Source organism: Coptis chinensis, chromosome 6 (genome assembly GCF_015680905.1).
Source record: "Coptis chinensis isolate HL-2020 chromosome 6, ASM1568090v1, whole genome shotgun sequence".
Classification (NCBI taxonomy): domain Eukaryota; kingdom Viridiplantae; phylum Streptophyta; class Magnoliopsida; order Ranunculales; family Ranunculaceae; genus Coptis; species Coptis chinensis.
This window is the reverse complement of record NC_141461.1, coordinates 27,297,322-27,324,074: the sequence shown is the minus strand read 5'-3', so window position 1 is coordinate 27,324,074 and position 26,753 is coordinate 27,297,322. Positions and strand designations below refer to the sequence as shown.

General features: G+C 37.8%; 1 protein-coding gene, 2 long non-coding RNA genes and 1 pseudogene across 3 annotated transcripts; 2 read left to right on the top strand and 2 right to left on the bottom strand.

The window, feature by feature from the left end:
- Positions 1–2,254: 2,254 nt before the first annotated feature.
- Positions 2,255–3,193, bottom strand: LOC147492400 (uncharacterized). The gene has a single exon (XM_086567493.1). It carries the CDS (start codon positions 3,191–3,193, stop codon positions 2,255–2,257), a length of 939 nt encoding a protein of 312 aa, XP_086423619.1.
- A 6,765-nt stretch (positions 3,194–9,958) lies between these two features.
- On the top strand, positions 9,959–15,908 carry LOC147492398 (uncharacterized). The gene is made up of 5 exons (XR_015198508.1): positions 9,959–10,049; positions 10,146–10,194; positions 15,030–15,100; positions 15,190–15,671; positions 15,740–15,908. It is a non-coding gene; the product is annotated as an uncharacterized LOC147492398 (long non-coding RNA).
- LOC147492399 (dehydration-responsive element-binding protein 1A pseudogene) lies at positions 11,016–15,020 on the bottom strand (annotated as a pseudogene).
- A 59-nt stretch (positions 15,909–15,967) lies between the features above and the next one.
- Positions 15,968–20,436, top strand: LOC147492397 (uncharacterized). The gene is made up of 3 exons (XR_015199766.1): positions 15,968–16,096; positions 16,172–16,450; positions 19,944–20,436. It is a non-coding gene; the product is annotated as an uncharacterized LOC147492397 (long non-coding RNA).
- Positions 20,437–26,753: the final 6,317 nt, after the last annotated feature.

The window sequence follows — 26,753 nt, the reverse complement described above, 5'->3', positions numbered from 1 at the left end:
CTTGAAATATCACATAGTAGTTAATACACGTACAAACGTATATAGAAGGGTCTTAGCCTAAACACAAGCCTACCAATAGCCCTAGACCTATCCTAATAGCCCAAATCATAATCCGAATTAAAAGGTCAAATTGGGTCAACTGGTCAAAGTCAACCCTGGTCAAAAGTTAACTCTGGTCAAAGTCAACCCTGGTCAAAGTCAAAGTCGACCTGCCAAGGGTCAACAGCAGTCAACCAGTCTCAAACTCTTCTAACCCAACAGCCCAAAGTCTAAGGCCCAAAGTCTGAAACAAAAATCTAAATTCTAAAACACATAAACCCGCTACGATTGGGCCCAAGCCCAAATCAAGATTCTTGTTCATCTCCTTCCTCACCAAACCTCTCCACCAGCCTCCACCACCTATCACCACCACCCGGCCATCCATATTCAACAAGAACCCAGCGGTTTGGTTCATGGAGAAAAACCCCATGTACCTATACCAACAATTCTCACTTCTCTTATACTGTGACAATCTCGATTTGACGCCATTACTGCTCCTCCACCGATCAGCCACTCGTCAGCCCTCCCTACCTAACCGAAACTACTCCCCTTCAAAACCCCTATAACATTAACAAAAGCACCAACTTCAATTCCTGCAAATCGAAATTCTTCATCCAAACTAGATCTGGATCTCGACCTCCATCAATGCCCCCCTTCGAGCTTCAATGCGCCCCCATCCAAACGTCCAAACGCCTACCCAACACTTCTCAACAACAACCAAACTTAAACCCATCTTCACCATAGCAATAAGAGTTCAACTCACAACAATAGGACAGGTGACACCATGAACAACTGTTTCACAGTTTCGACAGTTCAATGCTAATATTCTTCATAGTTTTATTTATTGAAGTATTTCAAAGTTTTGTATCCATCGGCACCATTCTGAGTTTACAATATCTCGAATATGTAAAACAAGTATTATTGAATATGTTTAGCAGAAACACATAATTAAACAAAATAAACATTTTCAGACTACTCACCTTTAGCGCGCTCCGACTATCAACCAGCTACCAGAAAAACCTTCATTTTCCTCTTTCAGAAAAATCCTGTTTTTCTGTATAAAACTCTCGTTGTGCTTTTCCCCAAAAAACACTTCATTGAGAAAACTCACGAAAAAAACAAGGACAACACTTATCTATTACTTACTTAGACTTTTATCCTTAACGATAGTTATCATCTATCCATTTTATCTATTTTCATTATTATTATTATTATTTATTATTATTATTATTATTTATTATACTAGGAAAACAAAAGAAAAAGCCGGGGTGTTATAATATATACACCTTAAAAGGATCTCGTCCCGAGATTCAAGGTAGAGTGTAGATTAACCAAACAAACAGTACGTCAACCAATAAATCTTTATAGAGTATAAAGTTAACATATTATATCCCCACAACTAAACTTTAATAATGTAGAACAGGTTAGCAGGGAGATTTAATTAAACACATCATTTACAGCTGGCACCTAATAATCATAGTACACCCATATAAAAATGAGACATACGTGTATACGCAAGTATACACACCTTAAAAGGAATAAACGTAATTAGTTTTCTTCAATTACCAACACTTAATTAAAATCATTCTTTCACAGTTCAACAGATTCATATCATCAACGACTTATACTATGTCCACTATCACGTACATAGGATCAAACACCTACAATGTGATGCATGCATAGTGGCTCACACACCAACGATATGCAAGTATACACTGGTTCACACACCAACGATGCATACTAACTCTCTACCATCACATAGGATCAAACACCAACAATGTGTGGTGTGCACACTAGATCACACTCTAACGGTGTACATGTATACACTGGATCAAACTCCAATGATGCATACAGAGAGATGTTATGTATATTGGATCACACACCAACGATATACATAACTTGGACAATATATAAAAAAAAACTTTCAAATCCAACATTTATCAAAAGGGTTTTCCTTATTCCTTGGGTAAATTCCAAATTACTCAAATATGAAATTTTAAAATAACAATTTCTTCTTTAACCAATACTTACTTAAAATCGAAAACTCCATTATGAAAACAACACTATAACATGCTGAACAATTTCAAATATAAATTTCGTAAGAAACTAACCGTTAAAACAACCAACATTTTTTTTTCATAATCATACGATAAATTCTTACATGCTAAGAACCAATAAAGGAACTAGTAAACAACAAATTCAAACATACCTAACATTAACTAGTGCAATTCTTAGCATAGTGTCCCAACTGTCCACATTTATAACACTTGCCTACTAGTTCATTTGGTTTAGGACATCTTCGAATCGTATGTCCAACTTCCCCGTAGTTCAAACAATTACCATCAAATCTCTTTAGCGAAGCACTCGCGTCCTTATCCACATGCTTACTTGTTTGCCTATTATATAATTGATGCTGACTTTTTCTCTGCCCTTGACGTGGCTGACTAGAAATAAGGTGTAAGTTGGCTTGTTTTGGGGCATTCTCTTTAATCTTCTCATCTCTGGGTTTATTATCCAATTGTTCATATCTTAATGCCAAATCTAACACGCGGTCGAAAGTTTCTGAATCAAAGGGTATCAAATAACTCGATAGATATGGCTCTAGTCCACGGATGAACTTCTGGTTCTTCTTTACATGGGTATCCACTAGATAAGGAGCATACCTCGATAGTTCATTGAACTTAGTCACGTACTCTGTAACAGTTTTCCCTCCTTGGGTCAGATGAAAGAATTTCTCAGTTAATTGTTCCTTAACAGCATTAGGAACAAACCTTCCCTCAAATCTTACCTGGAAATCCTCCCAAGTCATAGTTCCCACATCCACATTATCCTTGATAGACCTCCACCAAAATAAAGGTGACCCCTCCAACTGATGAGAAGCCAAATCCTGCTTCTGCACCTCAGTGAGTTGCATCTTAGCAAACACGGACTCACACATAGTAACCCATTTCTCAGCATCAATGGCCCCTTTCTCTCCCTTGAACTTTTGGCTTCCTAAATTTGCAAAATCCTTGTTTCTCTTAGCAAAAGGATGCCCTAGATTAGCATGTTGACCCCTCTGAATAGTTTGCACCAACTGAGTTAATATTGCTCCCAAATCAGCAGATATAGTATTACTTCCAATACCAGTAACGTCATTGTCATCTCCAGCCATCACCTTAAACAAAACGGACTTCTATTAGTACTCCAAACATCTTAAACTAAAACACACCCAATCACCACATTCCGAGAATCACCTAGACCTTCCAAATCTAGGCTAACCTAAGCTCCGATACCAAAATGTCACAGCCCGAATTTCTAAACAATTAAAAAAAATGAATATTTGAAATATAAATATATCAAACATCACTCAGTTCAATTGTCTAAAAACCTAGGCTATGACGGGGTGGATACAACACATGTCAAAACCTGAAAACCCACATCATAAAGAATCAACTTAACAACAAAATAATCTCCAAAAATTCTCTTTATTACTTTATAAAAAGTCTATCTTCCATCCCAATAAAACATCAAACCACTCTAAGAATAACAGGTCTTCAACATCGTATTCCATGTCATATGAATAGGAAACTACGTTATTACATACTTCCAAAAAGAACATACCTAATAAAAGAACTAATGGACTGCTCCAGATCAAATACAAATCAAACGCTGCGGTTCCACTGCCTTTCACCTATGTTTCCACGAACACACCCACATTGCCAAAACAAAGCAAACATGGGTCAGCAAAATGGAATTTGCTGGTATGAGTAGACTAACCACATAAAACCATTATCATACTTTAATTATCCAAACGATCACATTATATTTTCCCATAACTTAATCATTCTCAGCTTAGAAGACAGGTAGTTCCGTCATTTCAACCGGCATAGTTTCTTCCCAAGCAAAACTGCCATTATATTAACTCATTCTAATAACTCGTTTTAATATCTAAATCATTGAATGAAAACTTACCGATATCCAATGCTGTATAAAGGTAGGACCGCGTCCCTGCACAAAATGTTATTAAGTCCTACTCTCCTGCAAAAGAAAGTTAGAACTTCTATATAACATATGTAGATATTATATTAGGTATTCAAAAGTAACCCAAACACTCGCATAATCAAATCAATACAACTAACCCGCAAGGCGAATACCTTAGCTCCTTTCTAGGGCAGTCCAAAGAATATGGTCATTCATGGCACATTCAATGAATACCCGGGTCCTTCATGGCACATTCAATGAATACTCATAGATAACGCTAATGGGCCATTTATGGCACATTCAATAAATGCCCACCTAACATATGACATCAACAGTCATAAAACTCAATTCCAAAACTTGAGGCGTGGAGAGTTCTAACAGAGTGCGGTAAATTTGTTTACGCATTATTGAAATTTATTACATATATTATTTTAGAGAATGAAGGAGTATCTTGATTCATGTATTTTTGGTTACGCGTTATTAATATACCGATGTCTAAGTGTCATAACGTTGTGTATAAAACTTGAAATATCACATAGTAGTTAATACACGTACACACGTATATAGAAGGGTCTTAGCCTAAAGAAAAGCCTGCTAATAGCCCTAGACCTATCCTAATAACCCAAATCATAATCCGAGTTAAAAGGTCAAATTGGGTCAACTGGTCAAAGTCAACCCTGGTCAAAAGTCAACTCTGGTCAAAGTCAACCTTGGTCAAAGTCAAAGTCGACCTGCCAAGGGTCAACAGCAGTCAACCAGTCTCAAACTCTTCTAACCCAAAAGCCCAAAGTCTAAGTCCCAAAGTCTAAAACAAAAATCCAAATTCTAAAACACATAAGCCCACCCACGATTGGGCCCAAGCCTAAATCGAGATTTACTGTTCATCTCTTTCCTCCCCAAAACCTCCACCAACGCCTCCACCACCTATGCAGCCACCACCGGCCATCCATATTCAACAAGAATCCAGCGGTTTGGTTCATGGAGAAAAACCCCATGTACCTATACCAACAATTCTCACTTCTCTTATACTGTGACAATCTCGATTTGACGCCATTACTGCTCCTCCACCGATTAGCCACCACCGGATCAGCCACTCACAAGCCCTCCCTACCTAACTAAAACTACTCCCCTTCAAAACCCCTATAACATTAAGAAAAGCACCAACTTCAATTCCTGCAAATCGAAATTCTTCATCCAAACTAGATCTGGATCTCGACCTCCATTAATGCCCCCTTCTTGAGCTTCAACAACCCCCTTCCAAACGTCCAAACACCTACCGAACACTTCTCAACAACAACCAAACATAAACCCATCTTCACCATAGCAATAAGAGTTTAACTCACAACAATAGGACAGGCGACGCCATGAACAACTGTTTCACAGTTTCGACAGTTCAAAGCTAAATATTCTTCATAGTTTTATTTACAGAAGTATTTCAAAGTTTTGTATCCATCGGCACCATTATAGAGTTTACAATATCTCGAATATGTAAAACATTATTATTGAATATGTTTAGCATAAACACATAATTAAACAAAATAAACATTTTCAGACTACTCACCTTTAGCGCACTCCGACTATCAATTAGCTACCAGAAAAGCCTTCATTTTCCTCTTTCAGAAAAATCCCATTTTTCTGTATAAAACTCTCGCTGTGTTTTTCCCCAAAAACTCTACGTGAGAAAACTCACCGAAAAACAAGGACAACACTTATCTATTACTTACGGGACTTTTATCCTTAACTGATAGTTATCATCTATCCATTTTATCTATTTTTATTATTATTATTATTATTTATTATACTTGGAAAACAAAAGAAAAAGCCGGGGTGTTATAACAAACATCTCTGTTATTATGAATGTTTGTCCTCCTAATCCAGATATAATAACGGTCACTTACATGCAGTGTACATTGCTTTAAATCATCAATGAGTGAGATTCATTTATGAATCAACAAACTCGATGGATTGGGTAATGACATTGTATGTAAGGTGTGCTGTTGATTATATAAGGAATCTGTGTCCCGCAAGAAGTCGGGTTGATGATGTCCCCTTGAGGAGCTCAAAAAGATTGTCATGTAAACCCTGCAAGTGGATTTATTCCGACATAACAATAAGATTGAGTGGTACTACTCAAGGACATAAGAAGTTGATTAATGTAGTTGTCAGTAACTTAACTTAATCAACGGACATTCGATATCTTAAACACGGGGAGATCAACGAGCATATAATATGGAGCCCATAAATGCTGACATGTAATTTGGGATTAGGGCGGTAGTGCAACAATGGCCTTTAGTGGAATAAGCCATTTGTTGATGGACTTGGGCCGTGTGTTCGGGGCGAACATGGAAAGCCCAAGCCCAAGCCCGTCAGGAGGCCCAACCCTAATTTCTCCTCATAGTCCCTGTTGGAGCCTATAAATAGAATAATCTCTCTCTGGCTGAAATTCACTATTCATCTGAACAGAAAAAGTGGCAAGGAAAGTTAGATCCAAAATTGGATCTAGCTTTGTGAGAAAGAAGGGGATTGGTAGATCGTTGTCCACACAACGTCCAATCTATTCTAAAAGAATACAACAGAAGATCAAGGGGTTGATTGTTGATTCGGATTCATAAAGCTTGGATTCTTAGAGTTATCAAAACCGGATCTAAAAGGTATGTTCTCTATCCAAATCGTGGACACTCATTAATTCCGCTGCGCGTGGTGTTCGCGGTTTGTAGAAATAGTCGTTCTGAAATAATGGTTCCTAGCACGTGATTAACAGCAAGTATCTTGCAAAATCTCTACATGAAGTTCTGAAAAATGCATGGTGGTTAGCTGGTCTGTACTTTGTAGGATTGGGGGAACAAAGATTTATGATACAGTGTAATATGCTTCTAAGAGGGGAAACAGAGATGATAAGAAATAACAATTGTAACAACATGGATACAATCATCAATGCATTATAAACATATGTTGGCCGAAAGGGCAACTAAACTAAATTTTTATCACGGAAGAGAACACATCCAAATCCAACATAGAATGGGCATACCAAGAACACCACCAATGGGAAATGTATCATGCTTTTATAGCATGCCAAGGTATTCTAAAACTGGATCAATTGTTCTTAAGAATTTGACATCGCTAATAACTGAATTATCATTCTCAGTCTCTGTTTGCTATCCTGACTCTGCAAATTTGAAAATTAAAAACAAAAACTGGGTTCCATATAAAACAGTTCAAATTAGAAGGAAAACTATTACACCAACTTGGATATCAAAGCATAAAAGTAAAGGAATGGAAATCAAGTTAAATAGGCGTATGAGGGTTCACAAAGCATGGCAAGAGTAATGGGAAGCAAAGAGATTGCATGCAAGTTTTGTATACCTGTTAGACATCAATTATATGGTCAGAGTTTTGGATTCCCCACTCCTACTTGATATAAACTCCAAGTTGTTAGAAGTTAGAACAATAAGGCCCGACATCATGCACTTCCATTGAGGCTTTCACAACACTTGTGTCCACTGCATAGAGGTCTGAACACATAAGATCTTCGCATGAATAAAAAGGAAATATTTCGATAACAGGTCGAAGACACTTGTTGTAAGATAGGACAACAATCATAATTCATAACTACTGTAATAATCAAATTATTCAAAGAATATATCATTACAAATAATGTAACTTAAAGTGTAAAAAGTAAGTCAATAATGTAAAAATATGTTATTATGAACCATAAAACAATTTCTTTATACATGGTCCTCATACAAAAGAAAAATTAATTAAACTAAGAGGAGATTCTCAATAAGAACAGTGAGGATATCAATATTAAACCGGTAAATTCTTTTGAAGATTTATGTCGGCAGGGATAAGAGGAGACTCTGAGGAAGCTAAGTGAACACTAAGGTAAAAAAAAAATTGTATCAAAGAAATAGGGACCACTTCAATGCAACTATTCACAATTGCCTGAAAATCTTGAAACGAAACACCCTATATATTATAGAGTTCTTCTACTTGTGGGTATGTTAGACTCACCAATTTATAAAGGGGCACTTTAATTTTTTAAAATGTATATCAAAGTCGCAATGACATTGTCTCAGATATTTAATCGATCTATACCACACAATGAGAAATAACAATGTATAACAAAGAAATTTTTTGGTTTTAAAAAACATACAGGAGGACGCTATGTTTCTGGGAAGAGGCTCTCAAAATTTTAACACGGCTAAAATAGCTAAATAGTATACCCCCACAATATATCAATTTGTGATAGGCAAGCCACCACTCTTTGCAATTGGTCAACGTACAACTGCTATCACTGGATTTACAAATAAAATTGAATTTTTCAATCAAATAAAAAAAAACAATAAACAATTAAAATCAATATCAACAGATTGAACTTCTGAAGGTCCTGTTCACTTTATATCTTCTTGAGCGATTTGCTTGAGCAACTTTTTCTAAGTATGGGCGGTATAAAGTATAAACTATAAATCTGGAGCTCCTTCTTACCAATGTTTATAAGTTGACATACCCTATTCAAGGCTGCTTCCTGGCTGCCTTGGCTTTCCCAAGTAATTAAACTTGGCAGTAGTTGAGTGGACATAAGTGAAAGATAGAGAATATTTATTAGTAGGGTTATTTAGCCTTTGGCCCCACTTTATATATAGATATTAGCGTTTGGCTCTCCTAAGTTGGCTTATTCGATTTTTGTCTCAATTCTGTTAGTTGACTCGATCAACTTTGTGCAGACTGTGAAATGAACTTCTCATATTTTTTTAATAGCTCAAATACCCCTTAACAATATTTACCAATATGCCATTAAAAAAGTGGTCCACTAACTTAAGTACGTGTAATGGACACGTGTTTTTATCAAAACAGTCTAAAAATTTTGGCCTCCAAAAGTTTATTACCTGTTTTAGTTTCGGCCTCTCTCTCCAAAAGTTTATGCTCAAGTTTTGTCTTGCTCTCGGCCTCTCTCTCTCCTGTTTATTTTCTTTTTCTATTCTAGAGCCCTGCTTCCTGATCAAGGAATGGGGTCAAGCGCTTACCAACAGTTGGGATCCAAGGGTTATTAGTAACTAGCCGACTTGCTCAGTTTTGGCCAGAGGACTCGTGTAACGCCCGTATTTTAAAATACATATTTATTTATTAATTAATTAATTTAATTATTTATTTAAAATCTGTTGGATTAGATTTGGGATACGTGGGCCTGGTTTCTGGGCCCGAGTCTGTATTGGGCTTGGGTTTCAAACCCAAGTATATAATCACATTGTTCTAGAGAATAGGGTTTTTAGAGAATAAAAAATAATAAAAATGGAGGCGGCTTGTTTGCTCGAGCGTTAGAGCGCGACAATTCGGACGATGAGGGATTCGTCAGGGTTTAATACAGGTGAGTAGATATTTTATGGATTTATTTTATTAAATTCTCGTTACTGTCGATTTCTTTTCGGTTGAAATATGTCGTGTTATTAAAACTTGAAACTATGGAAATTTGTATTTGAACCGGCCGAACCGGGATCTTGTGGGGGGTAGATATTTTTTAGTTGAACTGTGGATTTGGGGTATTTGTTGGTTGAACTTTGTGGGTTGATGTCGGGGTCAAGTGTGCAAGTGGTTGATGTGGGTTATTGGAGGTTGGTTGGATGCTGTCGAAGCGGGAGCGTGGAGTTCGTTAATGGCGTCCAAGGCTACACTACTAAAAAATAGACATTTCCGGACGGATCCAAAATAGATATGCCGACGGATCCAGTCCATACTTCTATTTCTGATGCACAATATCCGTCGGCAAAAAAGCCCAGGCCCGTCACAGCCAACTTTTGCATATTCCAAATCGGCGACGGTTTTGTTGGGGATCTAATCCGCAACAAAATTGAACCCTAAAATCCCAAATTTCTTCTCGGTGGCTCTATTGTTATTTAGGCAAAAACAAATTTCAAGAAACCGCCGGGCTTATATTTAGGCGCAAGGTGAAATCTCCCCAAAAGTTTTTGTCTCGAAAGAAAAGAAATTTTTTTAAGACGGTGGTTCCTTACGTTTTTCAAGACGGCGGTTCCTTTGTGGGCTTGAAGACGGTACTTTTCAAAGCTTCAATCTCAAACACAAAATTTCTTTTTTGTTTGTAATTTGGTTTTACCATTCTAATATTCCGCAACTTATTTTCTGTGTAGTTTTGAGTGATTATTCAATTGACTAGGACCTTCTCTCTCTGCAATTGTGGTAATCTTCTCACCTCTTAATTTGGTTTAGTATAATAAAATCGATTATTTGTTTTAATTTATTGCTTCAGTTATAATCTATGTTCTTGATTTTAGTGGTTTCTTTCCATTGACCAAATATATGTTTAAAGTTTTGCAATAGAACCTTTCATGGAAGAAACATAAGATTTAACTCTCCTTTCACAGCCATCACAGTCCATTTTCACCTTAATCTCCACTGTCTGTCGATGAAAAAAAAGGCCTTAGTAATAACTTTCTGCAAAAACAAAGAGCAAACCATATAGAAAGAAAGAGAGTTGCTATAAGAGCAAAAGTGTTCCAATTCTGTGTCCATTACTAACAAAGCAAACACTATCAACTGTACCAAATCAAGGTGTGTAAAAACTCATCACCTGAACCTGATATCGATATTTGATATATTCGCTAATGATATCCTCAACTCTATCGAATGCTATCTATTTTCCTCCTGTTCTCTTGCAAGTTACAACTTGGGCAGATTATGAGAAGAATGCATGCTTCAATACTGTGAAATGATTTTGGGATCATATGATATAATATAAGTTTACAGACAATTTTCACTCATGCATAATAAATTTGTACATATACAACTGTAGATAGTAACCGCACCCTAAAAAAAGAAGGGGACAAAGATCAAGCCATCCAAGACAAAACAACAAAATCACAAACCTATCCCAAATATTCGGAATCGGCCTATCCCAACATTTTAACTCTATCCTAATCCATTCCCATGTTACTTTTTTTTTTTTTTTCCTGCTACAAAGCCATGGTACTTTTGCAACCCAATACTTTTTTTTTTTTGTTTTGGGTAAACCCAATACTAGTACAATCATCAAATAGAGAAACTCCATAATGACACTTCACTATTATTTCCCATATCTTCCCAATTAAACTCATCTCCAACACTTGAGGCGGAGATAGTAGCAAACCTTCGCCATATCAGCTAACAACCCATGCGTTCCATACTCTATTTCATCATCCATGTAAACCACATTGTCCTTCCTCGACGGCGCCACATTTTCCATTCCATCGTAGATTCTCGAAATGCTTCAAGAAAGCCGATTCAAGCGGCCTTCCTTATATCTTTCGCGTCTGTGGATTCCGATATGGGTAGTCTCCAAACTGAATCAGCAAAATTAAGACAAGCTAACCTTCCTCTTAATGCTAATACAGCAACATCATGTGCACGAGTAGCCATTTCAGCTGTTTCATATGTTCCTAACCATATTCTCTGACTTCTTATTTGGTTCACGAACTTCACATACCCATTTATCATTGTTCCTTCTTCTAACTCCTCTGTAAACTGGGTGTCGCGTCTCACGAAACTTTGTTCGCCCCGCTTCTTTTAGGCCTATCTGATGCTAGTATTACCTCTTCATCTGAATTAGAACGGTAACGACGTAGAAATAGTGTCATTTATAGTAATTATTGCCTACGTTTTAGTCGTAAACTTGCAAAATAAAATATATTTTCTTGTTACAAATAAGCTAGTCTCGTGATTTTCGTCTATATAAATTGAATTTTAGCAACTGGTTCATATGATTTTCTTGTGATTGTTCCTGGAATTTTTAATATATTTGAGGTGCTTAGCATTGCATTGTAGATGGCTTAACATTTTAATGGCTGAACTCTTAATGAGTCTTTTTGCATACCTTTCTTAATTAAAGTTACCCTTTCCTTCAGATTATGCTTTCCAATTCTGCCTACCCTTATTTTCCTGCAGCAAATGATTTATTTGATGCCTAATTATCTGATTTGGTTGATGTTTCTTACATACTAGCTTTTCTTTGTTATATAGAGTGGTATGGATGCTTTCGCTTCATCGATAGATAAGAGTTGGATTTCCTTAAAATATCCAGATAAGCGTTTTATAGCTGGTTTAGAGAAATTTGTGGAGTTCATGAAGATACACCATCGTAATAAAAAGGTCATACCCTGTCCATGTGGCAAATGCCTAAACCAAGGCCCGGCCAAGACGATGACGTCAAAGTAGATTGTTTTAGGCATGGCTTTGACGAAACATATAATGTGTGGTTCGTGCATGGTGAAGTAGCACAAATTCAGTATGTTGAACAAGGATCAGGTTTTTGTGATAATGCATATAATGAAACAGACATGGCTAATGCCCTTAACACTGTGGTGGGGGAACTTGGTGGTGATAATTTGGACACGCTAATGGGAGAACATAATGAACAAAATGACTTATTTGAAGATGTTAAGTTTAGTACTAATTTGCGTAAGGCGATGAGTGAATTGTATGCTGGAAATAAGGACTTCACCGTTCTTAGATTTGTAGTGAAATTATTTAATTTGAAGATCACACATGGGTGGACTGACCAAAGTTTTACTGCATTGCTTCAACTATTCCAGTTGGTACTTCCAAGTGGGAATGACACACCAAAAAATATATATCATGCGGATAAGATAATCAAAGATTTAGGATTGAAGTATGATAAAATTGATGCGTGCAGAAATGATTGTATGTTATACTAGGGTGACTACAAATCTAAGGTTTCTTGTCATATTTGTGGGGTCTCGAGGTTTAAAACTTTAAGCATTGAGGAAAGAAAGAAAGGGGTCAGGCCTGGTGCTGCGAAGATCTTAAGATATTTTCCACTAGCAGATAGGTTAAAGAGATTATATAGAGTGGATTGGGTAGCAAAGGCTATGCGTTGGCATTCAACTGGAAAGTCCCCTCCAGGTACTTTGGGGCATCCAGTTGACTCTGGGGTGTGGAAGCTAATTGATACACAATACCCAGATTTTGCTGCCGAGCCTTGAAATGTCCGTTTGGGGCTAGCAACTGATGGCTTCAATCCTTTTGGGTCATTAAGCTCATTGCATAGTTCGTGGCCTGTGATGTGTGTGACTTACAACCTTCCACCTTGGTTGTGCATGAAACCACAATTCACCATACTCACAACACTCATCGAAGGTCCAAAACAGTCAGGTAAAGATATTCATGTGTTTTTGCAACCATTGGTCAAGGAGTTGAATGACTTGTGGCATGAAGGAGTAATGGTAAAAGATGCATCAAAAGGAGACGTATTTAAAATGCGGGTTGTTTTGATGTGGACAATACATGACCTTCCAGCTTATGGAAATATCTCTAGTTATAAGACTAAAGGAAAACTTGGTTGTTCAGCTTGTGGTCCAAAGACTGCTTCTTTTTGGCTTCACAATGGAGGTAAGCATGTGTACATGAGAAGCAGACGTTGGTTGACTTTGTTAGATGAAGCCAGAAATGATACAAGAGAAAGCACCTATGATAAAACTCAAGAGCTAGAGGAGCCACCAGCAAGGCTAACTGGGATCGAGGTTGATACTATGACAATGAACTTAAAAGCAAAAGTTGGGAAAGGCAAACAGAAACACAATGTTACTGAGTGCGATGATAACCGAGAAAATGAAGGTGAATCGTGTTTTACCAATAGGTCGGGATTCTTTGGGTTGGATTATTGGAAGTACATTCCAGTCCCTCATAACTTTGATGTCATACATGTTGAGAAGAATTTTTGTGAAATCTTGATTGCAATGATGCTTAAATCGAAAGAGAAGACCAAGGATAATGACAAGGCACGCAAAGACTTGAAGCTTTTGAAAATTAAAAGGAGGTATTGGTTATCCCAGGTGAATGGTAAAACTGTTATGAAGCCGGGAATTTTTTGGCTTAACAAAGTGGAGAAGAAATGCTTTCTTGATACATTGCGCAATCTGAGTGTGCCCGTTGGTTTTAGTAGTAATTGGTCTAATATTGTCAAGGCTGATTCAGTAGATTTAAAGGGATTGAAGTCACATGACTATCACATCTTGATGCAGCACTTGCTCCCTGTAGCGATTCAACATGCCTATAGAGATGGCAGCAGAAAGGAAGCTCGATCCATCATCAAAAGCATTTGTACTTTTTTTGGTGCTTTATGTGCTAGAACAATAGATGTCGAAACACTCAATGTACTCGAAAGAAATATGATTAAGACATTGTGCGCACTCGAGAGACATTGCCCTCCATCACTTTTTGTTATCATGATGCATTTGCCCATTCACCTTGCTCAGGAGGCTCGTGAATGTGGTCCTGTTTGGGCGAGATGGATGTATACATTTGAAAGGTATTAATTTTGTAATTATTATCTTGCAAATTCTGTTTCCTATTAATGTTATTCCTATAATGTGTTCCTTGTCGTTTATAGGATGATGAAGACTTATAAGGGATCCTGATTTGCATGTAGTCATAGAGGTTCCAAAAAAGTTGTATTCTGATCATGATGAAGTGTGTCTGCTATCAAATGATAGACCGATAAATATTAATATTGATATAGGAGGGCCTTCCAATGTGGAAACCATGGAGGATGATCTGGTACCTAATGACCCAGAAGATGTGTTTGTGGTTGTTGAGAGTAGGAGAAATAAAAAGAGAAAGAGATCTAATAGACCCTAGACCATGACTTGGTCGTTGTCTTTTTTTATTTTATTTTTTGGACTGTTTTGTTTCCATGCTATATATTTTGTTGGTTGCAATGACTTGTGTATTTCTTTACTGGTTATTGCATTATATAAAATTAAACTATTTGGTTATGTCCTTATGTCATTGCTTATACTCTTTTGTTTGTTAATCTATATGTGATGCTTATTATAATTGATTGTGAAGTGTCACCTTAATTGGGACCAGAAAATCAGCACAAGTATAGGATTAATAACTTCTTTGCTCCCTATGTTATGTTCTTAGAATCTTTTAATTTGGTTGTATGCTCTCTTTGAAATGTCACTATTTTCTTTATTTTCTTTTGCTCTTTGCTTCATGAAATTCCACATTTTATTCAGTGAACATGGACTCTCACTACTCACCTGGTGGTTCAAACTCACTGGATGATGATCAGCTCAATGAAGACATGGTAATGAATTTCAGTTTAACATTTAAGATTTCTTTTAATAATTATGATATGGTCCACGCTTAATCGTGGCATGTTGTTTGTTTGTGCAGGTGATGATGCCACAAACATTCCGGGTTCATCCACATCTGCAGCTTCTAAAAAAAGAGGCCCTTCAATTGGCATTGAAGAAATTGAGGGTCAACCACGTCCGAAACTCGTAATGTAGACTAACCGAAAAGGCCAACCAGTCACACCCATAGAAAATGTTAGTGAATTTGGCACAATATTGGGATACATTGCTCGTCGAGACATTCCAATATGCTATGATGATTGGCGACATATTAATAAGGCTATCAAAGACAAAGTTATTAAGACTTTGGGACGCCAATTTGTGTTTGAATATGAGAAGACGATAGATACTGACTACACAAGGCAAAAACTGAATGAAGCATGGAGGAACTACAAGCATAAGTTGTACGAAACTTTTGTCGAAGATGAAGATCCTTCCTTGGTGAAAGAAGTTGCGCCGCGTAATATTCCTTTAGAGGATTGGCACAAATTTGTTGATTATTGCAATACAGATAAGTTTAAGGTATGTGTCAATGTTTTAATAGATAGTGCTTCATGTTAGTTTGATTTGACATTGCTTTAAATATGTAGGCCATGAGTGAAAGGAACAAAATGAATCGCGAGCAACAGATCATGCCTTCATCTCTTGGCAGAACTTCAATTGCTATAGCTCGGAACAAGCTAGCTTTGGAGAAAGGTATTCTTGAATCAGAGATTACAAGGGCAGACTCCTATATGCTTATTCATAAACCAAAGGAAACTGTTCGTTTCATAAAGCGGGGAAGTATTGGTTAGTGTTTTAGTATGTATTTAGCTTATATACACATCTTTAGTTTAAAATGAATGACTTTAATCTTATTTTTGTAATATTAATAGAATTCGATTAAGAATCACATCTCTGAGCATCCAGAGTTACAATATGATTTGTCTGAAGACGCAATTGCTACGGTATAGTTGTTTTAATATCATGATAAATATTTATTTTTGTTTTTGTACATGTTATAAATTGCTCAATGAAAACAGGTGGTTGGGCCAGATAAAAGAGGTCGTTACCGAGGTCTAGGTACACGGGTTTGTAAAACTGTATTGCGAAAGGGAGACTCTTTGATGAAAAAGAATGATGGCTTGATGGAGGCAAATAGTCTCCTTGAGAGGAGGATGAAGACTATGGAAGCGAATATGGATGCTAAAATGTCGAGGCAAATGGAAGAGGTTAGAGGCATGTTTATGAGCCAAAGGGGAACTTTCAAAGACAATGTTCCATCACCACATTCTCATGCCAGTCATCATAGTACCGCTCCGGTAACTATCATGTTGCTTTTCTTTTTAGTTAATAGCTTTCTAGAGTCTTAGTTAGTTAATAACTTTCTCTGTTTATAGACAATATCATTGCCCTTCTCTTTCCTTGTCTTTCTATAGCTTTGTTCTTTACTCTTTCCATTTTGTTTCACATGATAAAAGGTAGCTCCTTCTGTTCCTTTTGCCAACACTGAAATTCTGTTAACACTGAAATCGTAATTCTTGAATTGAGACTTCAGTGCTTTGTAATAAAACAAGAAGTCTATCGAGAAAACCATAATCTACAAGGATCATTAGGGAACTTCTTGAGGAGAAGTAGAAAGTCTCAATTGCTCTAAGTGCAATTTCCCTAGTTTTCAGTTGGCAGCTCATTTTCTTGTTTTTTGTGAGTTGGGTTTAGGGTTTTAGACCTTGTTTTTCCGGGCTTCCAAAAACAGGTCCGATCTGCTTAGGGGAAGGATTCCATGGACAGATATAGCAAGACTCGGTGCTACCATGGGGATGCCCCCAAGCCCCCTCGGCTTCCACTGGGAAAAACCTCGCAAGACCATAGAACTCCATTGGACCGGGGCTTTCGGTCGACTCCCCATGCTTCTACTACTTCTGTTGACCTAGTGCACAAAAACATTGTTATGGGACGAGAGGTGGCATAAGCCGTCGCTAAGAGATAACGCATTGGTCTTGGCATGTGTGTGTGTACGGGTGCTTTCATTGGTCTATCCTTACTTAGGGAAGAACTACGCATTACCGAATTGGATTGGTTATCCCAAGGGATCTTTTAAACAGAAAGCAGAAGATTGGTCCTTCACTGAGGGCACAACAACTGATATATCTGTTGGTAGGGCTTCTCAGGAGACTCACGATAGCGCTCCCACACTCCTTAACTTCATGCCCCGGGTTCGGTACGAGAAGAGGGTTGGCGGTGGCATGTATGCCTCCTTCCATGCCAATTACTTTCTCTGTCTTTCCCTACATGTCCACGAGCAAGTACGCCCTAACCGTCGACTTTGGCTGTTAATGAAGGCAGATGATCCCTACTATCAGCCGAGAAGCTAGTCTTGTTGGTCCTTCAAAACACGCCCCCTGGGCGACTCTTGAGTGGGTAGGACTGGTCTACCAAAAAGGGTTCGGCTAAAATCCATAGGCGTATGAAGGGGGCGCAGAGCAGCTTTCCTTAGCAATTCAATTGAGAGATTGATTGGCTTCGAATACTTTCTTTCTAGTTGAAGAAAGAAAGAACCCAGAGCGAATACCCCCTACAAGGCATACATCCCGCCCGGCCGACAATGTGCGACTATTTTCATGCGAGCTACCCTTTCCTTATGGATTTTTCTACTTGATGAATTCTCGTATATAAGAGTAGTAGCCTATCGTGGAGTTCGATAGGCCACTTTATAGAGTGCCATTAAGTTAGGAGTTCCTTTTCCTTTCATTTGAGTTATCTAATTTGCTAGAGTCCAACTCTCAATTATCTGAGTCTTCCATTTAGCAGCATGAGCATGAAAGTAAGTTTTGCCCCAAAGGGGGGTTGCATTTATTGAATCGAAATGGATTGCTCTTAAGGGAAATTGGTGCACTAGATTTCCCATATAAGAGAGCTGAAACAACTAAGGATTTATAGATTATAGAAAGTATTGGTAGTGCGCTTCCCCGTGCCTTTTGACTCCCAGTCCTTGCACCTGCGAAATCAAGGAAGTTCTGGTTGACAGCTTTCACTCTATGCAATCAGTCTTAGAGTTAGAGCAGCTAGCTAAGGAAATGATTGAACTGGTTCTAGTTTAGCTCAAGTGACTAAGTTGTAATCTTTCCATGTGTAGTGTACTAGATCTTAACTTAGTGAGTCATAGCTTGGATGAATAGAGAGTTCCATCATATCTCATTTTGTACTCGTTTAAGTTTAACTATAGACTTTGCTATAGTTGAATTCACTCCTAGGCCAACAAAGAGAGCATTTTACGCCCTATCGATGTAGGAGGAGGTAAGCGTTGATCCCTTCCGATCTACGACCATCCTCAAGCAAGCCGTGACAAAAAAGACCGGTGTTGCGACTCCCGGACCACACCAAACCTTTGAAGTCCACAGTGGAAAACTAAACTGCCTAGGCCTATATATAGTTTACCATTAGGAATACTCCCGCATGCAACTATTCCCTAAGAGATTATGGCATGCTTTTCATGAATAGGAGAAGAAGGCTCTGGCGAAGTTTACCCGATTATTAGACGCAGAATCTGAATCATAGAATCAAGATCCACCTAAACTATTATGTCGAGCTTCAAACCTCAACACTAATAGTGAACTAAATCTTAGTAAGATCGACCTCAGCAGAATAAGGAGTGGTCATACTGAAGTCATAGAACGAAATGAATAGTCAACCTAGGAATTGCATGTCTGAACCATGCATTTTAAATGTATCAGCGCTTGACTATAATCACACATGAAGATCTTTTATCACGTGATTTGGATATATAAAATACTATCTTGGAGGCAGTATCATACGTCCACCCACCGACAGCTGAGGCTCTTCTTTCTGTTGACCGCAGAAAGTCTCCTTACGTAACTATCAAAACAGAACCACTAAGGAAGAGATGGTTTCCATGCAAGTTATTTTCTCTCCATTTAGTTCTGCTGACTCTGCTTTCAGTAGCAGCAAAAATCCCTTTAGATCTCACAACATCAATGCCCAGCCCAGAAGACCAATTAGCCTAACTTAGTTAAATTTTGCCCTGGAAGTTCTAATTATGATTGGTCAATATGGGCAGTAGTCGCTAGCCATATTTTTACTGTTATAGTTGGAAGTGTAGCAACTGGATTTAGGTGGCTAACCTTATTTGATAAGATGAACATGTAAGAAACTAGAGTAAGTATTGTTCTCTGTTGGGTCAACAGAGTACAGGAAATCATTTGGCTCAAAGAAAAAGCAATGATGAACATTAATTAGTCGAAGCATTTCTAAGTATCCGTCTTTGTGTTTGTTTGTTGTGTATGTTCGATGCGTGCAAGTGTGTCAGGTGCCCGCATTAATGGTGGAGTCTAAGAGGACCGACGTGCACTTTGTTTTTTTAGTGTTATCTATGTTACATCAGATTTTCTATGGATACAAGCAACTTTTCAAGAAATATTCGGGTTCAATTTGTGTTTGAATATCTTGCTGCCACTGATTTCTTTGTGAGAGGCTTTTGGGCCTACGAACATTTATGTTCGCATTTACACATATTGATTGAGTTAAGAAATGGGTTTGTAGACCTACATAGGACATGCAGTAAGTTTGTCCTTATTGTTATTTGTTGATGTACTTTCTAGGTATATACTATTTCGTAGTCCTGTGGCGTGTTATATAGAAGTAATTTTCAAATGTTGATTAGAGTATTATGAGCTTCATCAACTTGATAACTTGAGGTGTGGGTGGGTGGGTGGTCATGTGGTCTAGTTTAATGTCTTCGCGTGTATGTATTGTTTTAACGTGAAATCTTTATTAATTAAAATGTTTTCTTTTCAGCTGGAAAATGCCTACTATATTGGCAAAGACTGTGAATTGCGTGGAGGTTGGCCGCTTGAACTTGTTGCTAGAGGCGTTGTGCAAGACATCGACCCTAACACAGAGTATGGTGAAAGGACTTTAGAAGAAGGGAACTTCAAAGTTTATGTTCAGGTCGTGCGTAGGCCTGATGCTACCCTGCCTTTCCCTCACAATGCATGGCAAAGAACACTTGGTCAAGTTGTGCAAGGAGCTGTCATCTGGCCTAAAGAGTTCTTGGTGTTTGCATTTTGCAGTTCGTCTTCTTGAAGTGTTTATTCAACTTCTCTTTTGTCTAAAACTAGTAGTTAGTGATCTTTTATTTTGACTTCTTTTGCCATGTTACTTAAGAAATTAAATTGACGTGGTGGAGGATGTGAACTTGATAGGTACTTAAGTGATCGCACGAATATGGTTTTATTTGCTAGACTGAATTCGATCTCTTTTAAGTTCAAGACGTGAACTTATTTTGTAAGATGAGAATTGAATTGAACATCTTTTTTGTGTTACGAACACAAGTTATATATATATATATATATATAAGGTTTGTCTAGGGTGCCACTCTTATAGTGACACCCTTATCTTGAGCCGTCGGATCCGACCTCAAGATCTGAAGATCTCAATGAGGGTAAAAATGTATTTTCCTCATCATCTTCTCAAAAATAGAAAAAAAAAACGGATCTAACAAAAAAAAACCAACCGATCTACTTTATCAGTGCCCAATTCCATCGCCATTAACAACCACTTCTCAAAAAAAAAAAAAAAAACCGATCTAACAAAAAAAACCAACCGATCTACTTTATCAGTGCCCAATTCCATCGCCATTAACAACCACCTAAAAAAACAGATCCAGCAAAAAAAAAAGAGGGATTGACTTTATCAGTACTCAATTCCATCGCCATTAACAACCACCTAAAAAAACAGATCTAGCAAAAAAAAAAAACAGATCGACTATAGTAATTACATATTTCCATCGCCATTAACGACCACCTGAGCTCTCTAAACTTCACTCTCTCTCTCGAGTTCCAATTAAGGTATGCTTCCATTAACACATTTTATTCTCTACTTTTGCCTGAAATCGTATTTGTATAAATTGGTTAGTTACTTGATGTACATTGTATCAATTGGTTCAGAAAAAAGTGCATTGTATCTTGTAGTATTTTAGTCCTTGTAAACTTATAAGTACGACTTCGGACTTGTCTGTTTTGAGGATTTGGAGTAACCATTTTTTTTCCGTATGAGTATACTAAGTGGATAGATGATTTTGACGCAGTATTTGTCCATCAAACCGCAATAGTGAAAATGCAGATTCTCGTCAGAGTTTTGAACTCGCCGAAGTTCGGTGAACTCTGTCGAGTTTTAAACTCTTTCGGATCGAAGTTTGGTGAACTCGTCAGATTCTTCATGCGTGATTCTCGCCGAGTTTTGAACTCGTCCGATTTCGTGAACTCGTCGTATTCTTCATGCCGTGATTCTCGTCAGAGTTTTTCGGAGAAGGTGAACTCTATCGAGTTTTGAACTCTTTTCGAGTTTTGAACTCGTCGAGTTCATTGAAGTAGCATATTCGGTGAACTCCAAAGTTTTGAACTCGTCAGATTCTCGGCCGAGTTCGTGAACTCGTCGTATTCTTCATGCCGTGATTCGTCGAGTTTTGAACTCTGTCAAAGTTTGGTAAACTCGCCGAGTTTTGAACTCTTTAGAGTTCGTGAACTCGTCGTATTCTTCATGCCGTATTCGTTTTGAGTTCGTTGAAGTAGCATATTCGGTGAACTATGTCAGAGTTTTGAACTCTGTCATATTCTCGTCCGAGTTTTGAACTCTTTCGAGTTCGGTGAACTCTATCGAAGTTCGTTGAAGTAGCATATTCGGTGAACTCGCCGAAGTTTTGAACTCGTCAGATTCTCGCCGAAGTTTTGAACTCTTTCGAGTTCGTGAACTCGTCGTATTCTTCATGTCGTCGATTCGTCGAGTTTTGAACTCGCCGAGTTCGTGAACTCTATCGAGTTTTGAACTCGCCGAGTTCGTGAACTAGCATATTCGGTGAACTATGTCGAAGTTTTGAATTCTATCGAGTTTTGAACTCGTCGAGTTCACCGAACTGACAAGTTTTGAACATATTCGGTGTGAACTCGTGAACTCGTTAGAGTTCGGTGAACTCTATCGAGTTCGTTGAAGTAGAATATTCGTGAACTCACGAAGTTTTCGTGAAGTAGCATATTCGGTGAACTCTGTCAGAGTTTTGATGTTTAAGTTATTTACACTGTTTATGTACATTGGGATTTTTTATTGTTTAAGTTATTTATATTTTTAATTTTTTTGATTTATAGAAATGGAGACAGAGACATCAATGTTATGTTTATCCAAGTTCAAAATAAATAAATCATTAAATCAAACAATGAAGTTATGAACTTATTGTCTCCCCGTTGATATCACTAGATTTTTATTTGAGGCCATATCGACCGAGTAATCGCTTGTTTGATTCAAAATAAATATATAGCTCTGTTTCAGGTAACTGTTCTATCTTTCTATCTTTTTTTTATATATATATAATGTTATGTTTGATTCAATTCTTTTGAATTCTAGACACCCATTTTGTACTTTCCCTGTTGATATCACCCATTCTTAAAATGAAGTTAAGAATGCATGAAAACCAAAATAAAGCTGAACCTAGCTAGTGGTCATCCATCTAACACAAGTTTCACAAGATTTCGAGTATAACAAAATTTATATTTTCGCAAGTATAGCAGATATATATAGATATCGCTCCGTAAGATCCACATCAAATGATATCAAGTTTTGCATTCACCAAACTCGTGAAGGATAAATCAGTTGATAATCGAGAAGTGAAGTTAGACAAGCTTTTGTGACACCATTTAGAATGGTGTAATAGGAAGTAAATACAAGCACAAACTAAGAGAAAACAAAGAACTCGCTGCCCTATGGAAATCCACCAAAGGGATAAGAGTTGTGTTACTAGAACTCACCACTCTATGGAATCCACCAAAGAGATAAGAGTTGTTTCACCAAGAAGAACCACTTCTTCTCAATAAAAGTCCTATATCTTCATTCAAATACTGCTCTACTTCCATTACAAGTCTTAGAGAATTTATAGCTAAATACAAACTTAGGATGCGAAGAGACAAGCATTAAAACTATTCCTGATTTTCTTCTAAGTTCAAAGTCAAACTTGAATCTGAACAGGACGTTTCTCCATACATAACACACACCACTAGAAAGCTCATGAAGTCTAGTTTCCAACCAAATTTACGGTTCGCAAAACAAAGGTTTCTAGAGAAAGTTATGATCATTTAGATGCTTATTGTGTTTCAGTTAACCGATCGGCACCAATACATAGTAAATCGAACACTTCAACGTCAGATAAACTCTCAAAGGTAACTAATCAGAAGTTACTACTCTTCACATTCTCATCAGATTACTAGTTTATGGTACCGATCTCAGTCAACTAAATTAAATCTTTAAGTTGTACAAAGTCACAAACCTTATTCCGAAATATTTCTCAAAAAGCTAACCGAATCCAAAGTCTAAATCTTCCAACAAAGATGTGATCAAGAGAAATGTAGAAACGATACCAAATTCAACATAGAGTTCATACAGATCGATCAAAGGTGAAAAGATGACAAGACACCACTTGAGCACTAATTCGACATCACATATATTATTTATTTGGGATATTTTCAGTAATGTAGGGTAGCATTCTAGCAAAACGCACTGACAGTTATAGGCTGGCATTCATGGCAGAGGAAGGATATCATAGAATAGCATCCTTTTCACACACCAAATGTAAACACTCATTCTTTTATGTTAGTACATTATTAGTAAAAAAACGCGTTTGTTAAGCAAAGTAGATTTAGGTAACTCACACATAGAGAACAAGAGAAATCCAATAGCAGATCCAACTAAGCAAACACCCCAAAAATCTTATCCACACAATACAATCTTGATACATAATATCCCACTATTTAGCAACAAAGTGCAGAAAATTAAGTTTTCCAAAGTCAGAGCTAAATACACTAATTAATAGAAGAGTTATTCAGTTTTCTTTTTTTCTTTTTGTGTGTATGTGTATCACTAGATTTTTATTTGAGGCCATATCGACCGAGTAATCGCTTTTGTTTGATTCAAAATAAATATATAGCCTCGCTTCGTAACCGTTTCTATCTTTCTATCTTTTTTATATATATATATATATATATATATATATATATATATATATATATATAATGTTATGTTTGATTCAATTTAGTTTTGAAGTTAGAGACTTAAGATCGAAAGTATCGACAATTGCTCCCCTTTGATTAGGGGTGGTCATCGAAGTCGCTTTGAAGCCGAGTATTGGCATGCTCGATTCGGCTCGTGAGTTTTCGAGTCGAGTTCGAGCCGAGGTCAAACTCAATGTTGAGCTCCACTTTGTGCTCAAACTCGAATCGATTTGAATTATAATTAGCTCGAGCTCGACTCGACTCGTTTTACAAAACGAACTCGAGTGAAGCTCGACTGCTCGAGCTCGAGACTCGTAGGTCATGAGCTTGCATCTGGAAACAGTGGCATATATACTCAAAATTGTTGAATAAACTCCATTTTTGTATGATTTAAGTACAAAAATTCCAAAAAACGTAACCAAGGTCCGATTCTAAGTCACAGTTAGAACCGGTGCTTTACACCGGAAGTAGTTGTCGTTGCTTTAAAGTTACTTAACTACAAGTAAAGAGAGAGTCCCCTGTGGAACTTGATGAGGATTATATTCGCTTTAGGTGGTCTTGCGACATACCAAAGATGCAGGGATGAAAACAAAAGAGGGAAAGAGTCGCCTTACTTTCGGTCGGGCGCCAAGCCTTAGTAAAATAGTATGTGATTTGATCTCAACCTCGATCTCTATAGTTACTCATCACACTACAAAAGACCAATATCTTGTTACTAATATTCGTAATCCGGGGACCACATCATTTATGTACGCCTCGCCAAGAAGGGGTACTACCTCTCACAACATCCCTCGCTTAGGGTAGGTGGTAGTTTGGTTTAGCTTTTACCCCCAACCCGCATCAACTTATATCTAATTTAGGTAGGGCCGGGTAGGTGCAGAAAGTCGCCTTTCGGGGACATGCTTTGTTGAAGACATCTCTATACCCATTCGGGGAGTAAAGGGCCTAGTAGGCTCCTCCTTGGAGAGATAAGTACCGATTGAGATAGGGCGCAGTCCTTGTAGAATTGGTTGGGCGCAGGTCCTCGTGAAGCTAGGGCGCATGAAGGATCGAATCTCTTCTTGTTGACAGACTTCTTCCCCGCTTCCACCCCCTAGAGAGAGCAAGATCTTCCTCCTACAGGTAGGTTTATAGGAAGCTAGGATAGATTCTAACCTATTAGATGTAGCCATCCGGTTCTTCCCGTAATCCAAGATTGCAGCTATCAAGAGCGTAAGAAAGGAAAAAGAAGTAAGAAAGGGTATGCAAGCAAGGAGAATCTCTATATCTTCCTATAGTCCGTGGTAGGATCAGAAGCTTCATTTCCTTATCGCGATCTATTCTAGAAGGAGATGCAAGCTATCTTCCTATGGATTTTCGCTTCTTCTTTCCTCCGTTAGTTATTGCCCGTAAGCTCTAAGGTGGTTATTCCTTCTTAAATGGATGTTCCTAGTGAGTTGTAGTACTTAGATTAACTTCCTTGAGTTTGTGTAGTTTCTCTTTTTAAGTTTATAAACAGATAAGGAAAGACAAGAATGTATTAGATGGGCTTTTCCTTTTGGGGAAGTAGGATGTAGCCCACTTCCGTAACTAGCTCAGCTTGCGTTCTCTAAGGGGAGTGAAGCGAGGTCCCTCCTCTATCTAGAGGGAGGAGCCGCGAACGCCTAAAGAGTATGATCTACTTTTTCTTTTGATAGCTCGATAGTGAAACCCGAGGCAAGTAGCTAATCGCGAAAGTGCTTTTGATTCAAATAGCCCCGGTTTCTCATTCAAGTAGTATCTTAAGCGAAGTTCCGTTAAGGCGGCGAGGCCAGCTTGTTCGTGTTGAGAGAGCCGACCGTCGCCATGCTTCTTAGATCGAAGTCAACGCTTATTTATCGCGGCGCCTATGTTATCTAGGAATCGAGATTCCGCTTTAACATTTATCACTTTCGCTTATGAGTCGGGTAGACAAATGTTCCATCCATCCGATTTTGTACGGCAATGACCAAGTATAGTCCCATTCAATTAAGAGGAATGACGATGTTGGCCAAACCCTATTTCTTATCTTGTCTTGGAAGGTCATTTTGCTACGGCAGATGCAAGTTGCCAAGAGTTACGCTCACCATGGCGGAGTGATCCTCTTCCTATTGATCAAAAGCGCCATACCTGGTTTAGAATTCTATTCTAAGGGCACCCCAAAGATCTCAAGTGATTAGGCAGGCTTTCAAAGAAATAATCGAACTCGCCGCAGCTTTCAAAGTTGGTTTATTGATGCTTGATGACATACCTTGATTGCTAGCAAAGAAGATTCCACAAAGCTTTAAAGGCTTTGAAAAAGTCCCACCCCTTAATAAAAGCTTATGGCCTAAGAAATTCTTTTAAGTTTAGATGTTGTAAAATTTCAACTCACACGCCGCACAAACTAAAAGAGGTTACCCGACTTGCTAGTTTTCCGAATCACGATGTCTTATTATTGTTTTTCTCTTATGCCAGCGTCGACTATTTTCGCTTTTACAAATGTGCTTTTTTTCGATGTTCATTATCTCCATGGCGGCTTTAAAGTTTTACATGAGTCGTTCTCTCAAAGTTTTCCTAGTCGATTTCGTGATGC